Source organism: Canis lupus, chromosome 20 (genome assembly GCF_048164855.1).
Source record: "Canis lupus baileyi chromosome 20, mCanLup2.hap1, whole genome shotgun sequence".
NCBI lineage: Eukaryota > Metazoa > Chordata > Mammalia > Carnivora > Canidae > Canis > Canis lupus.
Genome location: NC_132857.1, coordinates 43,584,149 through 43,604,781, shown reverse-complemented (window position 1 = coordinate 43,604,781; position 20,633 = coordinate 43,584,149). Strand labels below are relative to the sequence as shown.

Genomic DNA, 20,633 nt, shown 5'->3' with positions numbered 1-20,633 from the left:
GACATATGGCCACCAATACACTCTACTGAGGACAGATGATTTTTCTGACTATTTTAGTCAGCATTTTATCCCCCACCCAACCTCTTTATCAGAGATAATAGGAATTGTAAAGCAGGCTTTAATTGCTCTACAGAGTCATCCTTCTCATAGTTTTCTACTCAGTATGAAGATTATATAAAATACCTTGAGAAATGATTTATAACTTATAAAAAAGTATGCTATACAAATTACTGTCTTAGCTCTGACACATTTCCAGTATCTAGCTTAAAAAAAAAACAAAGCTACACTAACAATCTAATTTATTTAAAAACTGTATTACTGGGCAGCCCGGGTGACTCAGCGGTTTAGCGCCGCCTTCAGCCCAGGGCGTGATCCTAGAGACCCGGGATGGAGTCCCACGTCGGGCTCCCTGCATGTAGCCTGCTTCTCCCGCTGCCTGTGTCTCTGCCTCTCTGTGTTTCTCATGAATGAATAAATAAATAAAATCTTAAAACAAACAAACAAACAAACAAACAAACTGTATTACTTGCACTAGACTGTGAGCCCCTAGAGGTAAAAGGAAGATCTTTTTTTCCATAGTGCCTGGATATCTAACAGATGCTCAATGTACTGGGTTAGGTAGCACAACCAAGGTCCTTGATAAAGGAGGGTTCCTGCCTGGTACTGGATCTTGCCTAATATCAAGCTACAGAAAAGTGGGGAATGGGCAGTCTCATGTGCCTGGGCTCAAGCACAGAGGATAAGGAATAAGAAGCATGGGAGATGGGAGAGAAAACAAAGATGCAAAATCTAGATATATGATTGATTTTTTCCCCTTAGTTACTAATTATTATCAAGAAACTAGAAAGCTAGACATACTCTTAGTCCTCACCGTCCTTGACAATTCCATAGTTTTTTTTTTTTTTTTTTTTGACAATTACATAGTTTACATTTAACTTCAATTTAAATTTCTGGAATTACATGGATTATGCTACCATCTTTACTCATATCCTTCCCCACCCCCAGGATTTCTTCTTAATCAATTTATGCCCATAATTTTAAGAGCTAATTAAAGGTTTTTATCTTTCCAGAGAACTTCTGTACCTAACACAGAAGTTCAAGTCCTACTCTGTTCATGGCTTTGTATCATGATCCCTCTAGTTATGGGTCTATACACTATCATCAACTTGTTTACATGTACATTTATATTTCTAACTACATTGTCTTTACCTTGTTGAGATGAATGAAAATGGTCTTTTGAGTTCTTAATATTAGGCTCAGCTATGGAAAACCATAAAGATAATAAAACAAACTAACTTGCAAGTTATTCTAGGAAGATGAAGGAAGAGTAAAACAAATTTGTGAAAATGTGCCGTATAATACTAAATATATTTGACTTATTTATGAAACAATAGGTAACTACTTTAGAACTATTAATTAAAATCCATAACATTTTTAATACATGATATGCCATTCTTTTTTGGGGACTGAGGTGGGGAAAACGATCAGTTCCAGCATGGAAAACTTAACATTCTTCTCTATTTTGTAAACACTGATTTATAGTCCACACACTACCTCATTCTCCTAAATACCTACCTCTCCCTATTTTCCCTTATTCCACTCTTTTCTCAAGAGACTTTCTAAGAAGCTAAAGAATGGAATAAGATACTTGCTTATTATATATTTATGTCATCTGAAAGAGAGACAGTGCTCAACAAAATTTACTTGCCACTATCAGTGTGGTTCAAATTATAGTTCACATTTTTTTTTATAAAAATTAAAGACATGAATGAATAAAGTAATACGATAAGGGTAAAACAAAGCTGCTATAACTAATACAACTCTTAAGACTATAAAATTATGTATCCCAAAGCATTTTCCCTATATTAAGAAGAGAGGAGATAAACTATAGATATACATTTCATTTATTCAAAATCACCTTCACCCAAAGATGGCAATAGTGACATACCTGGTATGATGGCACTGAAGGATATGGGATGACTACTCCTTGGATCTGATTTCCAATGCTGTTGGGTTGGCCACCAACTAGGCTCTGACTCTGGGGTTGCTGAACTCCAACTAGTCCTTGGTAGTTTTGCTGGTGGTTGGGTATAACTTGATAACCTGTAATGGCACAATGAGTTAAATTCTGCTTTGAATTTATTTTGTTTTCATCTAATAGAATGTTTTTGTGTTTTAAGCAAATACTTTTGTATTTTGAAATGACAAAATTGTTAAAATACCAAATCTAAAAAAACCCACTATTATCAAAGTTAACATTTAAAGGATTTACTGTGTGGGTAACTCTCAGCTATATTTTTCTCCATTTAAAATATATTCAGATAAAATTTATGTAGAGATTTCCTTTATAGTTGAGGAAATTTATATGGTCACAGACAACTACTATTCAGTGTATATTACAAACTATTATGACAACTAGCTTCTGAGAACCAGTACTGGCTACAAAATTTCTGGTCCTGGTGCAAGAGGAAAATGCAGGGCTGCTTATTAAAAATTACTGAGAATTTTGAGTTGGTGATAACAGAACATTAAACCAAACACAGTGCCCTATGTTACATTAGAGGCTGCATGCTCAGGAAGCTAGCCATTCTGAAGACCAAAAGTAGGAAAGAGGAGAAACGCTTTTATAGAACAGTTGTCACATTAAGATAGCAATCCTTTTATCAGGACTGTGTCAAGGGCACAAAGAAAATGGACTATTTAGCAAATTTTTAGATTATTTCTCCTTATTGTATTCTTAAGGTCACTTGACAGAGAAACAGATCCTGAAAGAGATTAAGTAATTTGCCTGAAGTCACAAATCAGACATCTAAGGGACAACTCTTCTCTAAACTAAAGGCACTATTAGTAACTAAAGTAGTAAATTAAGAGTATAAATTTACTTTTATCAAGTGAATTAATCAGTTATTAAATAAGAATCCACAATGATAAGCTTTGAGTTAGTGAATAAAAATTGTATTAAAAAAAAAAAAAGAATAATTTTATTTTGTTTCTTTACCCCAAGAGGATTCCTTTAGGTAGACCAATTATCTCAAAACTTACGTAAAGTATTAGAAGCTACCAGAAAAAAAAAAAAAATTTTTTTTTTTTTAAAGAAACTAGATAAATACAACTAACCATCCAGCTTCAGGGTATTTAAAAAGTTTCTACAAAGATGAACCAAACTATAGTATTGCTTAACAAACTTCCACAACTAAACATCAGTGAAATGACTTCTATGGTAACACCAAAACAGTATTTTACTATCCTATAAATATCAGTTTTCATTTTTATTGTTATTAATCCCTAAAGCATCAGAAATGGCAAAGATTCCATCTGAGGTATTTGACTATAGACAACAGCATCACTGTAGTTGCCTAGAAGTCTCAATGATTCTGCTCAATGACTAAATAACTGAATAAAATCTGGCATCAACCTTCTCTAAAGACAGAAATACAAAGCATATTTGTTAACTAAACAACATATTAACAACAACAAAGTAAAATCCAGTTATAGTGAAATATTTAATAGTGAAGGACTTTGTACAATGATGCTATTTCCATGGCAACAGTGCTTTATGACCACATTACAAATGACTTCTGAGTACAAAAAATTTATAATCTAATCCTAGTCAGTAATGAAGTGATTGAGAATATGCTATTTCCTAAACTTTTCTGTGAATGAATTTTCTATACTATAATACTTAAACTTGTAGGCCAATAGAGGATAAGGAGAAGAAACTTTTTCTTGCTCTTTGGTCTAACATTAAGTCAACTCTTTTCAGTTTATTAAATCTCATGGACTTCAAATTCGCGCTCTAATTCCAAGCATCATCAAAGCATACATTGACACATTTCCATTCCCAGAAACATAAAGGGCAGGAATAGGAATAAGATGTGAAGATACAACCTTTTCTTGTGTTGGAAATACTACCTCAGAACATACACATACACAAGCATAGACTGCAGTGTAAGAATTTGGGCTCAGCTCTTAATAGACTGGAAAAGTGACTTATAACAGTCTTGTGAGAATTATAATCCACTATAAATGAAAAGAAAAATGCAGATACTGGCAGAAATAATTGTAACAATCTGACTTAAAATACCTTGACTTATATAGTCACATCCCCCCCAAGGAACTTCAACGATTTCTCTTACTACTTTTATTGTTTATTCAAAATACATTCAAAGTAGGTTACCTTGAAATAAAACTTTGAAAAAAAAAAAAAGCCAATTTATGGGCAAATGTGGCTGATTTCCTTTATTTAAATTCACTAATTTTTGGAGATTCACATTGGAGCCTCTCAGCTGAAAATTCTCTTATTAAAAAAAATGTCTGGCAGAGAAAACTTTCAATAGACAGCTATAGATTCCATGTTATAGGATACTACATTATGGAATTTGCATCAGTAAGTTTCCAATGGTATTTTAGATTCCCTAATGCAACATAATCCCCATCAATATCCATGTCACAGTGTATCTCCACACAAACACCACACACATCTCCAAAATGTGACAATATAACATGAAATCTACAACATTTGACTCCAGCATCTCATTTGTAACAGAGGATAGTATGCTGTGAACCCAGGATGTGACTGGTAGGTGATGTAATTATGAGTAAGACACGGTCCTATCTTTGAATTAGGCATGCTCAGCCCTAACATCATATTAGAATAGCAGTATAAATAGGGCTTATGAAAACAGGAGGGAGAAATTAATCCTGACAGAGGTAAACATTTGAGCTTGGACTTAAAAATTTCAGAAAAAAACTCTAAAATGAATAATACCTGTGGGGATACAGTAGAAGTAAAAGAACTCTGAGAACACAAAGACTTGGAATTTAGAACAATGACTAAATATTAGTACTTCATTCAGAAGTAGCACAAATAAACTGGGAGTATATTCTTAAATAATACTAGAGCTATTAAAAACAAGAATGTTAAGCACTTTAAAAGAAAATATATTTCTTAAGAAGCTCATGTTAGTTTTCTCATAATTTTGTTCATTGCCTTATTCCAGATGTTTTAAAAGCTACAGGGAACCCTCCTAAGTGGCTCCTGCCATGTCACATCCTGCAAGGAGCCTGGAGAGGGTTGGGAGGCACTCCAAAGTGACCCAGGCCCTAGGAAGATGGGAAGATAACCATACAAACTAGTTTCACTACAGCCCCAGCAGATGTACTAGGGGCAGATATCTGATTTGACAGCCAGTCATGCTCAGCAACAAAAAGCTCTCAAGGGGCAGCACAGGAAGAGAGCCTTGCAGTTTGGATCACTGCAGCCATGTCAGACAAATTGAGGGCAGGCATCTCGTCTGACTGCTGAAACTGCCCAACTGCAAGCCCACAGTGGCCCTAGTCTTGGCCCTAAACAGCACAGGGACCGAATCCTGCCCACAGCATGCAAGGCAGGCCTCGGTAGCTGAGAGGACTGAAGGCAAAAGTGGCTCAGATACAACAGCAGAGCACTCATAACCAGAGGAGATACCCTGAGGAACTTGGTTCAGGTGAACACGAGACACATTGTACTTCAGGGCACTACTGGACCCCTTCTTCATAAGGCCACTAGTTTCAGTGGTCAGTAGACACAGCTGACCTTTCTTTTCTCTTTCTTTTCTTTTCTTTTCTTTTCTCTTTCTTTCTTTCTTTCTTTTCTTTTTTCTTTTCTTTCTTTCCTTCCTTCCTTCCTTCCTTCCTTCCTTCCTTCCTTCCTTCCTTCCTTCCTTCCTTCCTTCTTTCCTTCCTCCCTCCCTCCCTCCCTCCTTCTTTCCTTCCTTCCTTCCTTCCTTCCTTCCTTCCTTCCTTCCTTCCTTCCTTTCTTGATTTTGTTTATTTATTCATGAGAGACACAGAGAGAGATAGAGAGGCAGAGACACAGGCAGAGGGAGAAGCAGGCTCCATGCAGGGAGCCCAATGTGGGACTGGTACCTGGGTCTCTGAAGGTGGCACTAAACTGCTGAGTCACCCGAGCTGCCCTGACCTTTCAATACATAGAAATAAACACAGAGATTTAGACAAAATGAGGAGATAGGGAGTATGTCCCAAATGAAAGAAAAGGACAAAACCGCAGCAAGAGCTAAATGAAGCTGAGATCAGCAATACATTTGGATAAAGAATTTAAAGTAATGGTCATAAAGATACTAACTGGACTTGGGAAAAAATTAGACAAACTCAATGAGAACTTCAACAAAGAGAAAATTAAAAAAAAAAAGAGATGAATAAATAACTGAAATGAAAAATATACTAGAGGGAATCAGATTAGAGGATGCAGAAAAATAGATCAGTAATCTAGAAGGCAGGGTAATGAAAACCAACCAGGCTGAATAGCAAAAATCAAAAATAAAAATAAAAAATGAGAATAGGTTAAGGGAGGTCAGCAACATCACCAAGTATAACAACATTTGGATTACTGGGATCCCAGAACAAGATAAGGGAGAAAAGGAGAGAAAATTTATTTGAAGAAACAATAGCTGAAGACTTCCTGAATCTGAGGAAACAGATGTCCAGATCCAGAAGGCACAGAGGGAGCCCAACAAAATCCACCCAGGGAGGTCCACACCAAGATACTTAGTAATTAAAAGTAGTAATAATAAGAGAATTTTAAAAGCAGCAACAGAGAACAGTTAGAAGGGAAATCTCAGAAGACAATAAACTGATTTTTGAGCAGTAATTCTGAATGAATGGATAAAGAGCAAGACCCCATGTCTATGATGTCTACAAGAAACTCACTTCAGACCTAAATACTTTTGCAGATTGAAAGTTAAAGGATACAAAACACATTTACCATGCAAATGGAAGTGAAAAGAAAGCTGGGGTAGCAATAGTCATGCAAAGCAAAACAGTCTTTAAAACAAAAACTGCAACAAGAGACAAAGAGGGACACTATGTAATGATAAAGGGAACAATCCAACAATAGGAAATAATAATTGTAAATATTTATGCACCCAACATGAGAATACCTAAATACATAAAGTAACTATTAAGAGACATCAAAGAAGAAACTGATAGTAATACAATAACAGTAGGGGACTGCAACTCCATTTACATCAATAGATAGATCATCCAGACAAAAAACAAAGAAGCACTGGATCTAAATGACATATTGGATCAAATGGACCTATCAGATACATTCAGAACATTCTATCCAAAAACAGTATAACGATAACAAAAAACAAAAACAGTATAACATACATTCAATTGCACATGAAACAGTCTCCACAACAGATCACGTGTTAAGTCACAAAGCAAATTTTAGTAAATTGAAAAAAATGAAAATGTATCATGCATCTTTTCTGACTACAATGGTATAAAACCAGAAATCAATCACAAGAAAAAAATCTGAAAAGAACATGAATACACGGAGGCTAAATAACATGTTATTAAACAGTGGATGGCTCAACCAAGAAATCAAAGAGGAAATAAAAAAAAAAATACATGGAAACAAATGAAAATGAAAACCCAACGGTCCAAAATTTTTGAGATGCAGCAAAAACTGTTCTAAAGGGAAATTCATAGAAATGTAGGCCTACCTCAAAGAGCAAGAAAAATTTCAAATAAACCCCTAAAGGAGCTAGGAAAAGAAGAATCTTACACCTAAAGGAGCTAGGAAAAGAATTATGAACAAAGCCCGAAGCCAGTAGAAGAAAGGAAATAATAGATATTAGAGGAGAAATAAATGAAATGGAGACTGAAAACACAAGAGAACAGATCAATGAAACCTGGATCTGATCCTAGATCAACAAAATTGATAAATCATTACCCAGATTCATAAAAAGAGAGAGAACTTAAGTAAAATCAGAAATGGAGGAGAAACCACTGACAGCCACAGAAATACAAAGGATTATAAAAGAATATTACAAAAAATTACATGCCACATATTGGACAATCTGGAAAGAATGGATACATTACTAGAAACATATAATCTTCTAAAATGAAATCAGGAAGGAACAGAAAATTTGAACTTATCAATTACTAGCAATGAAATTAAATTACTAATCAAAAAGCTCCCCCAAAATACAAGTCCAGGACCCGATGGCTTCACAGGGGAATTCTATCAAACATTTAAAGAAGAGTTAATATCTCTCCTTCTCAAACTATTACAAAAAATAGAAAAGGAAGGAAAGCTTCCAAGTTCATTGTATCAGACTACAACTACTATGATATCAGAATCAGATAAACTACAAAAAAAAAAAAAAAAGAAAAAGAAAAGAAAACTACTGGCCAATATCTCTGATGAACATAAATGTAAAAATTCTCAACAAAATATTAGCAAACAAAATCCAACAATACTTCAAAAAAATCATTCAGTGCAGAATGAAATTTACTCTAGGGATGCAAGAGTGGTTCAATATTTACAAGTCAATCAACATGATACATCATATTAACAAGAGAAAGGATAAAAACCACATCATTATCTCAATAGATGCAGAACAAAGTATTTGATAAAGGACAACATCCATTCATGATAAATCCTCAACAAAGTAAAGGTTTAGAGGGAACATATCGTGACATATAAAAAACCCACAGCTAGCATCATACTCAGTGGTGAAAAACAGAGCTTTTCCTTGAAGATTAGAAACAAGACAAGGATGTCCACTCTCACTACTCTTATTCAACAAAGTAATGGAAGCCCTAGCCCCGGCAATCAGAATAGAAAAGAAGTAAAAGGAATCAAATTGGAAAGGATGAACATCGTAAAACTCACTAATTGGACATGACATAATATAATATATAGAAAACCCTGAAAATCCCACCCCAAGACTCCTAGAGCTGATAAATGAATTTAGTAAGGTCAAAGGATACAAAATATACAGAAATCTGTTGCATTATTATACACTAATAATGAAGTAGCATAAAGAGAAATTAAGAAAACAATCTCACTTACAATTGCATCAATAAAATACCTAGAAATAAAGTTAATCAAGAAGGTGAAAGACTTGTACTCTGAAACTACCAAACACTGATGAAAGAAATCTAAGATGACACAAACAAATAGAAAGATATTCCATGGTTATGGATCGGAAGAACCAGTATTGTTAAAGTGTTCATACTACCTAAAAAGGCCTCGATATTTAACAAAAACCTTAAAATTCCAACAACATTTTTTACAGAACTAGAACAAATAATCCAAAAATTTGTATGGAACCACGAAAGACCCCACAGAAACAATCTTGAAAAAGAACAAAGCTGATGGTATCACATTCCTAGATTTCAAAGTATAGTATGAAGCTGTGGTAATCAAAATAATATTGTACTGACAGATATATGGATCAATGGAACAGAACTAAGAGCCCAGAAATAAACCATATTTATATGGTCATTTAATGTATGACAAAGGAGACAAGAACATACAATGGGAAAAAGACAGACTCTTCAACAAATGGTCCTGGGAAAACTGGGCAACTACATGCAAAAGAATGAAATAGGAACATTGTCTTAACATCATGTACAAAAATAAACTCAAAATGAGTTAGAGTCCTAAGTGTGAGACCTGAAACCATAAAAATTCTAGAAAAAACCATATGCAATAATTTCTTCCTTTTTTAAAAAGTTTACTTATTTATTTTTTAAAAGTCATTTCTACACCCAACGTGGGGCCCAAATTCACAACCCTGAGATCAAAAGTCACATGCTCTACTGACTAAGTCATCCAGGCATCCCCCAGGCAGTAATTTCTTTTTTGACACTGACATTAGAAACACTTCTCTGGATATGTCTCCTTGGGCAAGAGAAATAATAGCAAAATTAAACAACTGGGACTATACCAAAATAAAAAGCTTTTGCACAGCAAAGGAAACCATCAACAGAACAAAAAGGTAACCTACTGAATGGGAAAAGATATTTGCAAGTGATGTATCTGGTAAGGGGTCAATAAACAAATTATGTAAAGAATTTATACAAGTCAACAAACCAACAAACCCCCCCAAATAATCCAATTAAAAATGTTAGTAGACATGAACAAACATTTCTCTAAAGAAGACATAGAGATGGCCAACAGACACATGAAATAACACTCAAAATCACTCATCATCACAAAAATGTAAATCAAAACCACAATGATATCACCTTCCACCTGTCAGAATGGCTAAATCATAAACACAGGAAATAACCAGGTTGGCGAGAATGTAGAGAAAAAGGAACCCTTGTGCACTGCTGTGAGGAATGTTAACCAGTATAGCCACTGGGGAAAAACAGTATAGAGGTTCTTCACAAAATGAAAAACAGAAATACCATATGATCCAGTAATTCCATTACTGGGTATTAACCTAAAGAAAATGAAAACACTAATTCAAAAAGATATATGCACCCCTATGTTTATTGCAGCATTATTTACAATAGCCAAGATATGGAGGCGACCCAAGTGTCCCTCAATAGACGAATGATTAAAGAAGATGTGGTACAATATATGTACACCATGGAATATTACTCGGCCATAAAAAATAATGAAATCTGCTATTTGCGACAACATGGATACACCTATAGAGTATAATGTTAAGTGAAATAAGTCAGTGAGAGAAAGATGGATACCATATAATTTCACTCATATATGGAATTTGGAAAACAAAACAAAGGAATAAACAGAAAGAACGATCAAAACAAAAAACCAGACTCTTAAATGAAGAGAATAAACAGGTGGTTACAAGAGGGTAGGTGGTTGGCAGTATGGGTAAAAATAGGTGAAGGGGATTAGGAGTACAGATATCTTGAGCACTGAGTAATGTACAGAATTGTCGAATGATTATATTGTATACTTACAACTATTAACACTGTATGTTAATTATACTTTAAAAAACCCCACTGTATAGGTAACATAAAATTGTTCTCTTTAATTGTTCTCTCATGGTATATGCCTTAAAAAACAAAAAAATGAAATGGTGTGCCTTTTAAGAGTAAGGTTGGTAACTTTAACATCCCCTGCCCCTATTCCCATTAAAAACAAAGAAACTTGTATCAGCTATGGCAAAGCTAAGCCAGTAAGTGGGCACTCAATATTTATACTCACTGAATAGATAATAGAGAAAAACATATTCTTAACAGAATAGAATCAAAATAATATATGCTTCTACACAAAACCAGACGTTTACTATATATGCTGACAGACTGAGAATGACATTTTTCACTTTCCAGTATAAGCAAATAGCTCTGCAAGCAAAAGCTGAACTTAAGTTTTAAGGTGTTATGTTTAAAATAAGGTTAAACAGATTTAATTGCCATTTCATTAAAATGAAATGACTTGATTGCATGATTACAAATTATCTCAGTGAATTCATGGGTCATTCATTAATCCTCTCCTTAGAAACTGTACTGAAGGTGAAATGCAGATTTCATGTCATTAATCCTAAAGTGTTTACTTGATAAAGAGGAACACAAAACTGTTTTAGTTTAGGTTTAATATGTAAAGCTTGAAATGAAGGTTTTATTTGAATATTTCTGAATAAACCTGGATATTTAAAACATCTCTTAAGCCTTATTTGATTTGTACTATAGGTTTTCATGGTATAACGTTTGGATAATACGAAAAAGGAAAAAGCCACTATGGAAAAAAATCATTTTTGTAAAACAATTACTCATAGATAATCACCATTTACATGTATATATAGGTAGCCTTATTTCTATGCATTGATATCAATATAAATATCCACTTACGTTATTTATAGAAATGGCACACATAGTGTTTCAAAATCTTTTCCAAGTAAGATTTCCATAGCTATGGATAAGATTAACAGAAATTTTTAAAACGATGGGGAGTAAGTCAATCAGAAAAAGACAATTATCATATGATCTCATTCACATGTGGAACTGAAGAAACAAAACAAAACAAAACAAAACAAAACAAGAGGACCATAGGGGAAGGGAGGGAAAAGTAAAACAAGACAAAATTAGAGAGGGAGACAAACCATAAAAGACTTAATCATAGGAAACAAACAGGGTTGCTGGAGGGTAGGGGGTCGGGGGATGGGGCTACTGGGTGATGGGCATTAAGAAAGGCACATGATGTAATGAGTATTGGGTATTATATATACAAGACTAATAAATCAATGAACTCTGCCTCTGAAACTATAATACACTATATGTTAATTAATTGAATTTAAAAAAACAAAAACAAAAAAAGATGGGAAGGATTTAAGTAAATTTTCTTAGAACATATTTTAGACCTCAAGTTAACAATCCAAGGATGAGGAAAAAATTTAGCTGATGTGACATCTGTTGTACTTTAAGGAAAAGGCATGAATTAAGAAGCTAACAAGACAAAAAGACTAAATATTTTAGAACAAACTATGTCAGTCTTCTCTGGCCACTCTGGAATTCGTACCAAACACAAATTTAGTCCAAAATTCCTATGCCTTTTCATTTAGAATATTATATAATGTTCATTTTTTTCAATGGTACCACAAGGTAACAATACTAACACTTATATTCTTATGAAAATAGGTGTAATTATTCTCATTTTTTGAAAAGAAGAAACAATAGCACAGAGAGGATTTGCACATAGTTAGTTTGATCCTAAACTTTACTTTTCTCAGGGACAAATGCTGAAGTAGAAAGAGTATTAGAGTAATAATACTGCTTAAATAAGTGGAACACTAAATAACTTGATCTCTTTCCATTTTCTGAGCATTTTGGTTAATGAAGACTTTTACTGTAGTTTAAGATACTTAATCCTCAAGATAAATTTAATTATAGGGAAAAATTATTGCAAATAGTCAATCAACCAGGGAATTTTTTTCATTTGAAGATTATTTATAGGTATAAATGAGGTTACCCAAAATAGGAATCAGAGTGAAAAGTTGAACTTTTCCAGTCCAGATGGTAGTTATGTGAATTCAGAGCTAAAAAAAGACCATTTATCAGAGTTTCAAAGATCAGCCCACAATGTCCTCTCCTTGGGAGGGACTTTTACTTGTTTTTGCCCAATACTCTCAAGATGCACAGTTGTGACCTCTTGTATTTCAAGCTTACACTTCCCTGCCTTATTATAATTAGATCTTGCATATATGTGAAGAGCTTGAAAGAGGAAAAGGAGGTTCAAATGGTGACATATTTCAGGCTCAAGTCCCTTGGTCTGTGTCTCTCAACCTCAGTATTTTCATGCCAAACTTCAATGTTCCTTGCTGAGGTTTAGCTTTGCTATTTTGCTTCAAAGACTGAGTTTGCTCAAAATGTATACTCTGTTGCTATCTCTCAGATGAATCCACACAAGATCTAACAGAAGTGTCATAACTTGGCTGTCTTCTCTGAATAGTTGAGTTGCTTTACCAAGAAATCAGACTTTACCCAGTGGGGCAAAGCTAGCTTTAACCTGGATGCCTGTGTACAAAGGGCCACATTCTGTATCATGGATTAAGTCTGAAGTTCTTGTGAAGCAATGATTCTTTTCTATACACTGATTAGCTTTACATTCATTTTCATATTTGAGTCAGGAAAACTCACCAGGTATGAACCAGACAAGGCAGGAAGCTGCCAGGGCCTGAGGAATCTTTCTAAGTCTGTCATGGCTGAAAAAAAGCATCATTTAACTTTTGATACTCTGTATGACTGGCACCCCAGAAGGGAAATTCTATTAGTAATTTGGATAGGTACCCGAACATTTTTCTAGAAGTCACAATGAGATGTCTGACCATTCATTCCAATAATGACATCAACAAAAACCACAATCTAGTAACTAGTTGAAAAGTATATAATTTTGGAGTATACTCTCCAAAGGACAGGATATTAAAAGCTGCAAAAAGATTTAAGTGCCTGGCTGGCTTAGTCAGAAGAATGTGTGACTCTCGATCTCTGGGTCATGAGTTTGAGGCTCACGTTGGGTGTAGAGATTAATTAAAAAAAAAAAAAAAGTTGTAAAAAGAATTAATCTACTTCTTTTAGGTGACATAAGACCGTGGGATCTATGTTGGTTAGTTAGTAAAACTGCAAGGAAAACTAGAAATAAACAGTTGGAAAACACTAAAAACAAAAAAATCTATCACATCATTCTACTAATCAAATTTAAGAACCTTACCAATGTCTATGCAAAACAAAGTATTAATAATTTAATAATTTAATAGCAACATAATATAAAGGATCATCTAATCACAGGTATACCTCACTTTATGTACACTTGGTAAATAAAATTTACATTTAAAAGAACTGTTCAATTTGTTCACAAATACCTCTGAATCTGTGTGTAAACAAAGGATCTCACACTGCTAAGCATCAACTGTTACACAGTGGCACTTAGTAGAGAAGTGGCACTGTGATTCAAGTTCTTTATTTAATTACTCAGTCTAAAAGGGAAGGGGGATGCCTGGGTGGCTCAGTGGGTGAGCGCCTGCCTTTGGCTCAGGGTGCGGATCCTGGATTCCCGGGTTCAAGTCCCACATGAGGCTCCTTGCATACAGCCTGCTTCTCCCTCTGCCTGTGTCTTTGCCTCTCTCTCTGTCTCTCATGAATGAATGAATGAATGAATGAATAAATAAATAAATAAATAAGGGAAGGGACATAGTTCTGATAGTTTAGATGGTAAAGATTGCCAAGTATGAAAAAAAAAAAAACCTAGAAAATCTAAAAAACCTAAAAAAAATCTAGAAAAGAGGGAGAAAGTTCAAGATTGGGAAAGAGGAAGTAGACTCCTAGAGAATGAAAAGTACCATTCAATTACTGGAGGGGTGGTGGGTGGAGGGATGGGTTAAATAGGTGATAGGTAGGGGCACCTGACTGGCTCAGTTGGAAGAGCATGTGACTCTTGATCTCAGAGTCCTGAGTTCCAGCCCCACATTGGGTGTAGAGATGATTAAATAAATAAACTAAAAAAAAAAAAAAAATCCAAAAAGAGATGGGTATTAAAGAGGGCATTTGTTGTGACGAGCACTCCATGTTGTAAGTAAGTGATGAATCACTAAATTTTACTCCTGAAGCTAATATTGCATTCTGTGTTAGCTAACTGGAATTTAAATAAAAAGTTAAGAAAAAAAATTCTAAGAGAAGAGAATTTCCAGTATTCCAACACTTAATGTATCACCAACTTGGTTACAGATAAATTATTCTTTCTTTTTAATAGTAAGTGTTTCAGCATATCAGAAATTTAAAAAATCCCACCAAATCCTTCCTGTGATCTATTTGGGTTTAAACTGGAAGTAAGAGGAAAATAGGATCTATATCATCTGTAGAAATTTGTGTCAGTATTGTGGGAAAACATGTATTTTGTAAAGTTAGCAAAGCCAACATAAGTGATACCAAACAACAGAATAAACATCCAGACCTCAACAGAGGTGTTATTTAACATTGTCATTCTCCTTTGTTAAAGGACTGCACTGCTGCAATATTACTCCATTTCTTCCAGCACGTTCAGAGGAGGGCACAATCAATTCTGCAAGCAAAGAGAACTAGGACAATATAAATTGATGGCTTAGGCACTTCCCTGGAGGGCTCCAAAGAATATTCTATTTTTAACTCTCTTTCACTTCAACAGAGAAGAGAGCAAGAAGGAAACACAGTGCTCAGCAGAAAAGTATTGCACAGGCTTTAATAGGCTAGTTTTACTTTATGCAGGTGACCTGAACAGCAATTGCGTTAAAGGGAAGCATTTTTAGTAATATGAATTAGACAAAATGAGGAGGATAATAAAAATAATTGAAGGGCTGTTTAGTTAGAACAGCTCTAAATCTAAGGTGATTTCATTAAAGGTTTTAAAACTAAACTTGTATAGCAGAAACATTGTGAGGGTAGTTTCTTTCTTTCTTTTTTTTTTTTGATAAGCCATTTTGCCAACTCTAAGTTTATCTGGAACTAGATATCCACAATATAATTTAGATGAACTGTTTCCAAACCATCAAAACCTCAAGTTTGTAATCTCAGTCTGTCTTGTCTTACACTCCTGTAGCACATTTTTGGTGTGCTGTTAAGTTCAACTAAGGATAGCCTCTTAGGTGAATTTAGAAGATGCAAATGCCAGCACACCTTCACTATTCTTTCTCCTGTATTACCTTCTGCTCCACTAGTTCTGTGCCTGAAATAAACATAAACACAAACACAAAAAAACTGAATCTAATAAAAACAGCCACATAGAGGTTATAGCTCAGGGCTATTTAAAGGATGACCCTATGGAAGAGTCTGTACAGCTCAAGGAAATCTGTGGGTACTTACCAGATACTTTTGGCTCCAGGTTTCAGTGGCGGCAGGTTAATGGAGAAGGGAAAAGGGAAATAGGTGGATTTGTAGGTATTACACAATGTCTGATTCTGTGCTGGTCACACAATACTCAGAAAAGCTTGCAGAGTCAATGAAAAAACAAGGATAACCAGAGCCATCATGAAAGTAGTAACATCATTGCAAAATTCCTATTACTTGAGTAAAAAGATGCCAGTAAAGAAACTAACTTTGTATCAAAGTCCCTATTTAACACAGCTAAATCCCCTGTTAATATCCCTCTGGTACTTAAGTATGTCCATTTCTTCCTTGCTAGCCTTTAACACCAAGTTAGTTTTCAATTTGTGCTCTACAATGTTGCCAATACTCTCCACATGTTACAGACTGTTTATCCTAAAATGTTTCTTCTATGCTGTGGTTCATCCGGAACCTACCATAGTCTGCTGGTAACGAAGCTTAATTGGAAACACACAGTTCTGAGTTACTTAAAAAGCTAACATTGACAATATAATGCATAGATATTCTTTGAATTTCTTAACGGGCTGCAAAACTAAAATGACATTTCATTTTACAGTCATTTTGCTTCCCACATGCATATAATGTCACAGTTTGGGGGAAAAGTTGAATTATATCCCTGGTCAGAGCCCAAGTAGTTTCAGATGCTTTTAGGTATCTTAGGTCCATTAGATGGCATGCATTAATGCACACTAATATTCCTTAAAAATTATGTAGCAATAGAGAAAGAGATGTACTCAACTTTTGCTAATGAGTTTGGCATGCTGAAGACATTAGATTTTTAAGAAAAGCTGTAAACCAAACTGAATCTGCCATTCAAATCTGCTTTGGAAAAGAAATTAAAGCAATAGCTTTCACAAAGTTTTAAAAGTTAAGTTATATTAAGATAAGGTTGTCATTTAAACTCATATCCCTATTTCTGAGTATGATGCATAATTAAAAGGCATTATAATGGAAAATATAAGCAAATATTAATACCTTAATACAGCATTAAAAAAAAAAGCAGTGGAAACCTGAGTAAAAAGAAGCCAGGAAGCAGCTGAAAAAGAGACCGGTTCACTGTGAGAAATGTAAACCTCTCAGACAGTGCTACGGCCCCGAATCCAACAGCTCAGGAACAAGGCCAATTATTGCAAAATATTAAACATATATGGTAAAGCTGCAAACCTTTCAAAAAACAGTCATAAGAATGAAAGCAGCTACACAGAAAACAGCCGGGGGCCTCATAAACCCCAAATCTTTGCTTTAACTACTATGTGCAGGAATAGGTTTCTTTATATTAAGCTCCTTACATGTAGTATACTTTATAGTATTCAAGCTGTAAACTTTATGATAAAGGGTTAAAATAATAAATCCTTATTATTCCAACTGGCAAATAACCATATCTTTTGAAATAGCTGCCTGTGTGACTTCTGTTACTGACATGACAGTAAGTCACTAAGCTATTGCAAACCAATCTTCCAATATTCTACCTTTCTGAACTAATTAGGACTCACTCACATAAGACAGAAGCACAGAAACATGGAATTTTAGAGTACACAGAAGCTTCAACTGACAATACAGTAAACTTCCTTTACTTTGCAAGTAAGTAAATTGAAACCCAGAAGTTTTAGGTAACAGACCTAATAAAGGTAAAAATATATAGGATTTTACTCCTACTTATTAGTTTTCTTTCACAATACAATCCATTGTGTCTGAAAAGCCTCATGTAGCCAGCATTTCTTCTGCTCCTATTGACTGGGGTTGAGTTAACCTTGTTTTAAAAGACCATGACACTTTCACATTCATAACACAAGATATGTATATTCATTCCTCAGCAGTAGTGTCAGCACTGTTTTCAATTCAATTCCTTTAATAGGTGGGAGGTTTTTAAGGGAATCAGTAACTACTGTGGACCTCTGGCACACATATAGAAGACCAAAGCATTTTTTCTTTGAGATATCTCCCCAACCTCCTTCCTGCCCCCCAAAAGGGAAAATAACAGAAAATTTTATATTTCTCTTGCAATATCCCCTGGTTTAAGAATACTTAATTCAGTGGGGGGTGGGGAATAGACTACTTTAATTTATTTTTTTATTTTTTATTTTTATTTTTATTTATTTATTTTTGACTACTTTATTTTTTTTTCATTTTTTAAAATATTTTATTTATTTATTCATGATAGTCACACACACAGAGAGAGAGGCAGAGACATAGGCAGAGGGAGAAGCAGGCTCCATGCAGGGAGCCCGATGTGGGATTCGATCCTGGGTCTCCAGGATCGCGCCCTGGGCCAAAGGCAGGCGCCAAACCGCTGCGCCACCCAGGGATCCCTATTTTTGACTACTTTAATTTAATTGGGTTTCTTAAGTTAGAGGAAAATCTCTTTAAATTCATATATAAACATGTAAAAATTATTTATTTGTGCCCCGTGAAGAAAAACTGTTCCAAATCTGTTAATGTATTCATTATTTGGTTGCACAATTAGTTTTAACTTTTTATGTAATAAAAGAAAATAACATGCTTCTTCACTAGTGTTGTTTGACAAGAAGCAAACGTAAGAGATATTAACAAATTATTTCTAATTTTAATCAGATTGGGATGGTGGGATGTATGTAGGGAAGTATAAGAAAAAGACAAAAGGAATAAGAAAGTATGCTGTTTACATATAAAAATGTAAATTACTGAGACAGAAACTGCTATAAATTATTAAAATAAATCAGAAAAAAAATTGCCTTGTCCATTTCCCACTGCATTTTACTCTTCTATTAGGATATACACAAACATAAATGCATAATTTTCTGTATGGTTTAGTATAAAAAATAACCATTAGCTAACTACAAAAAAAATCTTTAGATTATAACTTTCTTGTAGTTAAAATTCTAACTCCATAAAAAGGTTTTTTAAAATTACCAGCACAATACTTGCCACTGGTACTTCTGAACTTTTCTTTAAAGAGGAGTTTGCTATTGTACTTACATAATAAAATTCTTTTCCCTTTCAGATAAGAATGTTTTGAGGATTTATTTCTGTTTTTTTCTTCAAACGGAATGATATTCAACTAACTTAAGCCTATAAAATGAAGAGGACTGTACATAAAATACCTGGAAAGACAAATTCTATGTAACATGTTACATTATGATGACTTTTAGAGTCAAACACGGTGTCATAAAGTATTCAGACATACTTCTTTTATGTGGCTGTACTATATGCAACTTTCCTTTTGTTTCCTTTCTTCTCACCGTAACTATCATTAGAAAATATCCACAATTAAAGTTATCACTGAAGAACACCTACTATCTGTAACATAAATACTGTGTTATTCCCTTAATTGTGAGGAGTGGCATATTCAGTTGTTTTCCATTAGGTGGGAATATTTTTGCTGAGATGAATTTGTAAAAGCACACTGGTCTGATCTGTGATTGAAAGTTTTAATTCTGTAGGCAGTTTGACAAGAGGAGAAATAAAAATTTAGCCATAGAAAAGAACGAAACTAGTAAGCTTACACAGAGTAAAGGATCTTTGCTTGCCTCAATAATAGGCTATATTAATAAATTAATAAACTAAGTTAATTAGTCACACAGAAGATATCTGAATGGGGAGGGTGAAGGCAAATTTCTTTTTTGTTATCAGGACACTCACAATAGTCTATATTATAATTTTGAAAGAAAAAAAATTAAGACAAAAAACAATATGCAAAGTCAGTCACTGTGGCCCAGGGAAACTCAGAAAATAATTTCTATTTGAATAAAACAACCAAATGTTTAAAGCTAATTAATAAACAGTGTCATGATGAATGTTCCCATATGAAGAACAACTTCTGATGACTTACAAAATTAGAGCTTGTACTTATTTATATTATTTAAAGCGGACTGTATTATTAAACTTCAGGAAACCTGAACTAACGGGAGTCATAGACAAGAAAGAAGACAAATTCTAAGTTGGCTAATAAAATGAACAATGTTTGTACTCAACATCCTTTGGAAGAACATCTGCCACATGTACAATACAGGGCTAGTAATAGAAAAAAAGGGAAGACCTTATACTAAGTATAAGATGACTCCTAGGAATGATAGATTAAGATGTGAAAGCTCCCCTATAGGAGTGATAAGTAAGAGTCTTATCTGGTTAAGGAAGCTGCTGAGGAACAGCGGATCAATGAAGACTGCAGGAGTGAGAAGCAAGAATATTTCTTATCAGATTGCCTTGTGCAGGCGTCTTTCTCCTAAAACTGCGGCTCCCCTTAAGACATACCAACAGCAAGAAACTGCCTAGGTGGAGGGTTATGTGGCCTCGGTGAGTCAGTCACTTTGATACAGTGTGAGAACCTCCAACAGTGACCATAGGCTAAAAAGGCCTTAAAGATACCAGTAAACATTTCACTTCAACTGCTAGAGTTATGAAAGGCTGAAAAGTACCTTATTACATATCTGGGGCAGAAGTACAAATCTAGGTGGGAAGCATACAAAGAAATGAATTCAGTCAAGATAGTTTTGTTGTTGTTGTTGTTGTTGTTGTTGTTGTTGTTGTTT

General features: G+C 34.5%; 1 protein-coding gene across 15 annotated transcripts in view; it reads right to left on the bottom strand.

Moving 5' to 3' along the window:
• R3HDM1 (R3H domain containing 1) overlaps positions 1–20,633 on the bottom strand; it is a 129,334-nt gene that overhangs the window by 48,497 nt on the left and 60,204 nt on the right. For all 15 annotated transcript variants that reach the window (XM_072789008.1, XM_072789009.1, XM_072789013.1 and 12 more), the window contains one exon: positions 1,949–2,103. In XM_072789008.1, the coding sequence (XP_072645109.1) occupies positions 1,949–2,103 (155 nt within the window). The remainder of the gene's footprint in view (positions 1–1,948; positions 2,104–20,633) is intronic.